The sequence below is a fragment of the Rhinichthys klamathensis genome, unplaced genomic scaffold (genome assembly GCF_029890125.1).
Source record: "Rhinichthys klamathensis goyatoka isolate OS25496 unplaced genomic scaffold, OSU_Roscu_1.1 h1tg000400l_1, whole genome shotgun sequence".
Lineage (NCBI taxonomy): Eukaryota > Metazoa > Chordata > Actinopteri > Cypriniformes > Leuciscidae > Rhinichthys > Rhinichthys klamathensis.
In genome coordinates this window covers 168,903-177,984 of record NW_026606901.1, presented here as the reverse complement: position 1 = coordinate 177,984, position 9,082 = coordinate 168,903, and the positions used below count along the sequence as shown (strand labels likewise).

At 38.4% G+C, this 9,082-nt stretch overlaps 1 protein-coding gene across 2 annotated transcripts; it reads left to right on the top strand.

Moving 5' to 3' along the window:
• Window positions 1-210: 210 nt before the first annotated feature.
• Window positions 211-8,447, top strand: LOC130070264 (acetyl-coenzyme A thioesterase). 2 transcript variants are annotated; one of them, XM_056234585.1, is made up of 15 exons: window positions 211-577; window positions 1,573-1,642; window positions 2,079-2,139; window positions 2,232-2,333; window positions 2,838-2,982; window positions 4,466-4,625; window positions 5,378-5,497; window positions 6,069-6,219; window positions 6,324-6,379; window positions 6,462-6,525; window positions 7,387-7,470; window positions 7,615-7,748; window positions 7,845-7,973; window positions 8,059-8,185; window positions 8,270-8,447. In XM_056234585.1, the coding sequence occupies exons 1-15, from the start codon at window positions 391-393 to the stop codon at window positions 8,408-8,410; spliced, it is 1,731 nt and encodes a 576-aa protein (XP_056090560.1). In that variant the 5' UTR covers window positions 211-390; the 3' UTR covers window positions 8,411-8,447. The 2 variants fall into 2 exon arrangements, with proteins under 2 accessions (XP_056090560.1, XP_056090561.1); XM_056234586.1 differs by lacking the exon at window positions 1,573-1,642 and having other exon boundaries at window positions 503-577.
• Window positions 8,448-9,082: the final 635 nt, after the last annotated feature.

The following is a 9,082-nucleotide window of genomic DNA, read 5'->3' as shown; positions in this document are numbered from 1 at the left end:
GTACATATATAATTATTGTTAGTTTTTGTTCTTGGTGTCTTTCTTGCTGTTTTGGTGCAACAGAGCTCCTCAATTCTGCCATATTACATCAGTCCACACTTTATGACTCACATGTTAATAATACACACACACACACACACATGGTGATTACATCACAATCCATGCGTCATAAAATGAACTGCAGCACAGGTGGTTTGTGTGCAGAGACATGGTGTCCTGCAGCTTGTAGTAGCTCAGGTATTCAGCTCGACCGTTTGGTGCACATCACATGATCCCACAGAACGTCCAAGTTGGCAAGAGTTGAGGTCACCTGGCGTCGGCCCTGCTAAGAGCCCAGGAACAGACTGACCTCCCGTCATTTCAATACTCCACGTCTCTAAGCAAGGCTTCATGGATCAGAACTGGTCAAGAAGAGTGTTAGTCACGGACCGATCCCATGAGAAAGAACGGAGGAATGGGTCCGGCCCGGGAGAGGTGCAGATGTGCCAGTCCATCCTGCTCTGCCATGCTAACCACCAGGGAGAGCTGGGTGCCGGACAGCTGCTGAAGTGGATGGACACTATCGCCTGTCTGGCAGGTGAGTGGGGCTGGGGGAGATTGCAACCATGACCTGTTTGTGTATTTTATTAATTATTTTCGATTTGTATACAAATATATTATTTTTATTTTGAAGTAAAAAAAGTCAGAACATGCCCCTGCAGAACTGGGACAGAAGACCTCTAATGGCATGTTGTTGGTGGTGTTTTAATTCATTTGATCATTTTTAGCATCTTCAGTAGACCAACTGAATCATTCAGTCTGAATGTATATTTTGTTGTTATTATGACATTAGTTAAATATAAATAAAAAATATCACCCTTCTTAGAATTATATAGTAAATTTCTGTAAGATTCTGATTTTTTTTGTATTGTTATTATTATTGAATAATTTTAAATAATTAAAATATGTCTTGTTATTCTAAAGAAATGTTATTAAATAATTAATATATTATAATTAATTAATTAAAAACATATTATATAATTAAAATATTTAAGATAATTATTCAATTATCTTAAATCTATTAAATATAAAATATTATTTATTATCATTATTCTAAATCTATTAAATATAAAATATTATTTATTGTCATTATTCAGCTATTCTAAATTGTGAAATATTAAAATAAATTCACATGAATCTTAAACGTCTTTAACGTATTGCACACAAAAAAACAACAACGACAAGCTCTTGACTGATCTGCCAATGCCGTAAAATGTCCTATTTTCCAAAACAACCTGTGTTATCAAGCCATCAGAGTAGGTTGAGATAAGCGGTCAACTTTGGACTACAAAGAAGGTAACTAACATCCATACACCTTTCACCCTCAAATCTCGCATGAATCCATTTGTGTCCGCCACTGTGGGAAGGGGCTTGAGGAAGACACACATTAATGATTTAACACGTCCTCTTCATCTCCCGTTTCTGCTACACACCATGAAATATAAATACCGGTGACAAGCTAAGTTGAACACAGTAAGAACAGCGTGTAGTGGTTCGTGTAATAAATCTTCTTTCTTCATGTCTTCTTTTAAGCTGAAAGACATGCAGGAATGGCGTGTGTAACCGCTTCCATGGATGATATTCAGTTTGAAGAGACCGTAAGGTAACGTTAGTGTCCCTTATCACGTAACTTAGACTTATCTATCCTTGTTGGTCATGAAACAACATCAATCAGATTTTAAAGATAGGATTTATTAAGGCCTGTTCACATAAAGAACGATAACTATAATCTAATATTAGCATCCATCACACCAGGAAACGATATCATGCTCTGCAGTTTGTCGTCTGCCGCTTTAAATGCTCGAGCTCTTTAAAGCAGGATGGATTCTGATTGGCTGTCAAAGTTGTAATCGTTCATCAGCTGGAAAAAAAAAAGGTTTTGAAAGAGATTTTGTATTTTGAACGATTTTTAGAGCTATCATTATCGTGAACTGGCCTAAGGTCATATAGGACAAGCTTTAGTGGTAGTGAATTATCTCATATGTTATGTGGTATATTATTCTCTTATCATATCATAATCATATCTCTCTGTATTTCAGGGTTGGGCAAGTTATCAATATAAAAGCCAGAGTTAACAGGGCTTTCAACACGAGTATGGAGGTAAAACAAGACGAAAAGCATTCACACAGTATTAAATATTAACGGAATAACTAGAAAGCATCCCAGTGTCTGATCAGGGGGTGTTTTATCAGGTGGGCATCTATGTAACAGTACAGGAGGTGCTCAGCGGGGTGACGAAGAGGGTTTGTGTGGCCTTCTCCACATTCGTCGCCAAACCGACAGGAACACACAAGGTGAGGGAACGGCTCTGCAAAGAATACACCCTAGAATTTAGGGGAAATTAAGCCCACTCAAATCTAAGTATTCCACTACCGATCTACAGTTTGGGGTCAGTAAGATTTGTTTTTAAAGAAAATAATACTTTTACTCAGCAAAGACACATTAAATTGATCAAAAGTGAGAGTCAAGACAATATTACAAATCAGCATCACTAGTTTGCCTGACCATTCAACCTTGAAGGTTAATAGTAAACTAACTTGGCTTGCTGTCCTTGGAGGAGGCTTGAACCCGAGGCGCGGCTTGAGCTCCGAGTTTGATTTATTACTTTTTAATTTGAAATTTCTTATCAAACCCCAGCCAGAGAGCATGATCCCAAACAACTCAAGATCTGAACATTTGATTGGCTCCAAAAAGAAAGTCACATTACATGTGCTGTGAAACATATTTTCTCTTACGCTTTGACTTTTTGATATATTTAAAAACAAATTACTCTTAAATATTCTTTCATGGTTCTTCAGGTGTCTCTGAGACCCTTGGACGTTCAGGGCTCCGTAGAGGGAATGCTGGAACATTCACTGGCCTCAGAGAGGCGACGGCTCCGTCTCTACAACGAAGAGTCCTTCAAAAACCTCATCAAGGACTATCACAATCTTCAAGACAAGGGTTAGTGCTTTACTTGAGCTTTGCCATTAAGTAAGGGTTAATGCCCGACGAGGTGTCCGTTGTAAGGTTTTAATGGACGACGGCGAGGTGTAAACCGGCCGACGCGCAGCGGACCGCTTATACCATGGTCACTTGCCAAATAAAACATTTTTAAAACATTAGTTTATATTTTAATTAGGCTAAATCTAGTTTTTTTAAATAATAACTTGCCTGACGATTTATTTAGCAACTTGAGATATATAGTCCGCTCAACTTGTAGAACCCTTCAGGTTCAAAAATGCATTTTTTTTTCATGAAACACAAAGGTAGGCATAGTTATTTTTTATTACACATAAAACACTATGTGTTACACGAGTCTACACTAACCACAGCCTCCGAAGCACCGCTGTAGGTCGACTCTCCGATGCTGGACTGGAGAGCCGTCAAATAATGTCGGTGACAGCCAGGCCATCGATGCGAGAGCAGTCTGCGGGCTTGCTCCGTCAGTCCGTGAGAGACTGAAGATGAAATAACGAAGTCGCTCATTGTAGTAGGCTATGTAATATCTAACTGACGTTAGATGTTTGTTTTGATAGAGCAAATTGTTAACGGATACTTTGACTGCCTGTTGCTATGGTTACTCAGTCACAGCTGTTGTAGGCAGCGCATTTATTTATTAATTTCGAACGGTAAACAGGCAGTTTCACCAGAACTCCTTTACTAGGTGCCCTCTATCACTTTTTAACGGACACCCTGCAGCCAATCAGAATCGAGTATTCACCCAGACCATGGTATAAGTTAGTATACTTGTTGAGTCTATTTCTGAGGTTCTGAGATGGTGTGTGGTGTAGTAGTGAAGGGTCATGGCTGGTAATGTTGCTGAATCCAGTGATCTACTGCAGACTGCAGGCAAAAGTGATTAAATGTGTATCCGATTGGAATCTAGTCTGATCTGACTGTCCACGCTGTTTGGACTAAACCACTCAATTCATATGGATTAGTTTTACGATCTCTTTATGAACGTTTTGAAGCGTCAAACAAAGTGTCAGTTGCGCAGGCTGTCAATGGAGGGACAGAAAACTCTCAGATTTCATCAAAAAGATCATGGTTTGTGTTCCGAAAATGAGCGAAAGTCTTACTGCGTGTACTATCCCTTTAAGCCCTGTCTGTGAAACCTGACTATAGCTTGCAGTGTGAATGTAGCCTATGAGCAATTATGTCACAGTCACACCCTTAGCTTACTTCAGGGGATTGAACTATACTAATAACTTCATTGTGTTGTGGAAACAAAACTTCATAGGTTGTGTGGTAATAAATTCTGAAAGAAGAACCGGTGGAAAGAATCCGTTGAAAGAGTCAGCCAGAGGACAGATATGAGACTCCACTAGATCCACAACAACTTGGCAATGGGATCAAAAGTTCCAGTCATGAGTCAATGTGCACGTCAATCCAAAAAGTTGCAGCTGATAAACTGCATGCTAAACAGCATTTGTTGGCATTTCAGGACTGTATAGCAGGAAACCCATCGCGCCCTTGGTGTCGACCGAGCACACACGGGTCGAGAGCATCGAGCTGGTCCTGCCGCCACACGCTAATCACCATGGAAACACGTTTGGAGGACAGATCATGGCCTGGATGGAGAATGTGGCTACAGTGGCAGCGAGGTATGCTTGCGCATTCATGCTGGATGTTCTCATTGTGCAACAGTGACGGGTATTGGTTCCGGAAGGGTTTTTCACATCGATTTTGTTTTCATAGGGATGAAAAATGTCTTGTATTAATTATTCTAAGCCATGAACCAAACCAAACAGCTTCGAGATGGATAATATTACGAAATAAAAATTTCAAAATGACAAATTATGCATGAGGCATCATGGATGTCATCATCAAATCATAGCCAACAGAAAAATATACTTATAAAATGAAAATAATTAAGTTAAAAATAAATGGTAAATAATAGCAACACCATAGAAACCACCTAGAACACCCAATATTAGAATGATTTCTGAAGGATCATGTGACACTGAAGTAATGTTGCTGAAAATTCAGCTTTGCATCACAGGAATAAATTACATTTTACAATATATTCAAATACAAAACAGTAATTTTAAATTGTAATAATATTTCACAATATTACTGTTTTTTTCACTGTATTTTTGATCAAATAAATGCAGCCTAGGTGAGCATAAGAGACTTTGTCATTTAAAATGAAACAATCTGAATTATTATAACTTTTGACCATTGTGTATACAAATATTGAAGTAGTTCGAGATTCCGAAAATTTCGAGAGTCCGAAATTCGCGTCCGGAATTTGAATTCGTGTTTGAATGGTGTTTTGACAATTCAGTAGTTCTTTACTGGGACTAATGTACCAGTATGTGTTTTTCATCTTATATGTGTGTTTTTGTTGTTCTAGTCGTTTGTGTGGCTACTACCCCTCTCTTGGAGCTGTGGACATGTTCCGCTTCCGAGGTCCGTCCAGTGTCGGTGACAGACTGGTGTTCAAAGCCATGGTCAATAATGCCTTTCAGACCAGGTACAGTAACGTTAGCTACATAAACCTTACCTGACTGTTATAGAAGTGCGATCCTGAACAAAATGACCTTCTTTTCATGCATTAAACTGATAAAGGAATAGTTCACCCAAAATGAAAATTCTGTCAGCATTTACTCACCGTCATGTTGTTCCAAACCTGTATGAGTTTCTTTCTTCTGTTGAACACAAAAGAAGATATTTTGAAGAATGTTGGCAATTAAACAGTTGACGGTAGCCATTGACTTCCATACTAGGAAAAACACACTATGGAAGTCAATGGCTGAGGTCAACTGTCTGGTTTCCAAGTTCCAACGTTCTTTTAAATATCTTCTTTTGTGTTCAACGGAAGAAAGAAACTCATACAAGTTTGGAACAACTTGAGGGTGAGTAAATGAAGACGAAATTTTCACTATCCCTTTAAAGACAACATGCATTTGCAATATGACATATGGTCGTCGTCACACCACATCGCTGCAAACTTCTCACAATAATAGGGTCCATTTTGACTTCATTAAAACATATAATAAACAGAGGTATATTTTGAATTCATTGCTCTCCTGTTCTGCGATCAGTGTGGAGGTGGGTGTTCGGGTGGAGGCGTATAACTGTAAGGAGTGGAATGAGGGGACACCAAGACACATCAACAGCGCCTCAGTGATTTATTACATCCCAGGACGTGATGGTGAGCAACAGACCTTTCCTGATGTCACCTACACAACTCTTGTGAGTTATCTACACATTCAACAACACGATAGCACGTGTTGTTTATATAAAATAGCTCTAACACTCACTTAAGGCACATAAATCATATCATTTATTTTTTCCAGGATGGAGAAAGACGATTTCTTGGTGCTATTGTCAGGAAGAGAATTCGCATGGCCAGGTACCTTTTGTACAGAATCTTTTTTCTTTTCTTGGAAATATACCAAATTGTTTAGGAAACGTTCCAAATGTATTTTCCCCAGAAAACACATTCTGTACTCAAGAGATGAGGGACCAATTTCTGTGCCTTGGGACAGAAGTAATCAGGTAGGTGACTAACTAATTAAATACATAATCAGTTTAAAATAGTCATTGGATACATACAGAATAAAACATAATAAAACAGTACTGCTTATTTAAAAATATATAATTTTGATCAAATTATGCTGCGGTTTTGTAAATAACATTGCAGTGATACATTTTTAAAACACTAATGTACCACAAGCTGATTTCAGCGGTCAGTTTTGTGTAACAATTTCACTTATGGAAGTCTGATCCAATAAAGAAAAGTCAAGAAAAATACTAAAAATCATGTATTTCCATCAGAAAGTGCATACATGTTTGCTCAAGATCTTGTATTGTCAATGCAAGAGTCCAGCACTCTGTAAAGTCTCCTCCAGCACATCCCAAACACTCTCAATGAATTTAAGGACTGGACTCAGAGGAGACGATTCATGTGTGGAAATGATTCTTCATGATCCTCACAACCATTCTTTCACAATCTGAGCCTGATGAATATTGACATTATCATCCTGGAATATGGCCATGATGTGTCTCATACATGGTTGTTTAAAAAATGCAAAGCTACACACTCCATCAATTAGGGTTAGAAGAGCTGTTGCTACACATATAACATGCTAGAAACATAACATAACACTGCAATAATCATCCAACCATAGACTCTTAAGCATTTGCCTATTGAAATCCAAACAGCGACTTTTTGGCTAGGGAGTTTATATAGAACATACTTTTTTAGTGGTCCCAAAGTAATCGCTTATTCACAAGAAGTACCTACTTAGAAAGTTTGTGATTTCAGATGCAGCCAATGGGTTCTAGTTCTTCGCATTGTATGTATGAAGTAAAAAAGCTCTTACTGCGTACCTTCTGTAACATCTCTGCCCTCTGCAGGTGTATTTGGGGTATAACAACGTGGCGGCTCTCACAGTCTTAGCTGGAAAACGGGGATGGGAGGCCAGTAACATCAACGATAAGGTCATCACTATGTTTCTTTTAAGTGCTATAGAAATGTAACAAATTATTATTATTATTGTGTGATATTATTATATTACATTAGTATTATGCACCTAAATTTGCCTAGTAGGTTTCTACAGTGCTTAAATAACTGTGTTTTTGCAGGTCGGGGTTTACGTGCATGACGAAGAAGATATGTTGTGTTTAAGAGTTGAGATGGAAGTCAAAACATCGGCTTTTCACGTGTTCTCGCTGCTCGCCGACCTGAGGTTACGGCCACAGTGGGACAAGAACTATCTGTAGGCGATCTGTATCCCTCTATCTGTGTTAAAAGTTTTGCAATCGTACATAAAATTGTGTTTCTCATCATCTGCATACGTCCGTGTTTCCTCCAGGAGCTGTGAAGAGGTGGAGAAAGCAGATGAGGAGGAAACCATTTATCACATAAAATGCGCCACAGTTAACGGAGGCAAAAGTCGGGATTTCGTGTTCCTGTTGTCTAAAAGGCAACCCTGCAAAAATGGGTATGATTCCACTGTTAACATGATTCATTTTTGGGTGAACAAATGTGTAATGTGAAGCTCAAAATGTATTTTTTTTCTCTCACAGAGACCCATATGTCATAGCGCTCCGGTCCGTCACCGTGGCAACAGTTCCACCTGAGGAGAACTCCATTCGGAGCGAAGCTAAATGTGCAGGATTCCTCATTCACGAAATGGGCTTTTTAACCTGCAAGGTACCAACTATAACATCTACAACTCAATAAAAACAAATAAAACACTTTTCTGCTGAATCGGAACATTTCTGGCTGCTCTTCTAGGTGTCGTACTACAACCAGGTGACCTCTGGAGTGCTGCCCTATGTGGAGGGAAACCTAGCGGGCTGGTCCAAATCTATGGAAGAGACGGCAATGTCCTGCATTTCCTTTCTGGAGAGAGATGTGCTTAACACAGAGTTCTGATGCACAACATTTTGCTTCTAGGAGAATCTTTTTATTTATTTTATTTAAGGTTACCATGACGACTGTCATGTTTAAAGGGATAGTTCACCCAAAAATAAAAAATCTGTCATTAATTACTCACCCTCATGCCGTTCTAAACCCGTAAGACTTTCGTTCACCTTCAGAACATAAATCATGATCTTTTTGATGAAATCTGAGAGCTTTCTGTCCCTCCATTGACAGCTAAGCAACTGACACTTAAAAAAGTAGGCCATATCTAGAGATCGTAAAACTAATCCATATGAATTGAGTGGTTTAGTCCAAATTTTCTGAAGAGACTTAATTTCTTTATATGTTGATTAGATTTAATTTAGGCTTTTATTCATATAAAATAAAAAAGAATGGCTGTCAATAGAAGGTCATTTTTGTGTGAATTAACCCTTTAAGCAATTTTAAGAAGTATCGATCACAGCAAAATTGTTTTAAAGGCCCAATCACACCAAGAACGATTACGGTACTATAAAAAACAAAAACTATATTACAGTCCACACCAACAGACAATAATGTTCTGTTTAACTTAAGTGTGTGTGATGCTGTCTTTATCGATTTAAATGTCAATGTTCTTATTCATCAGCTGGGGAAAAATCATTCTGAAAGTGACTGCAATAATATAGTTCCTCTGTATTATCGTTA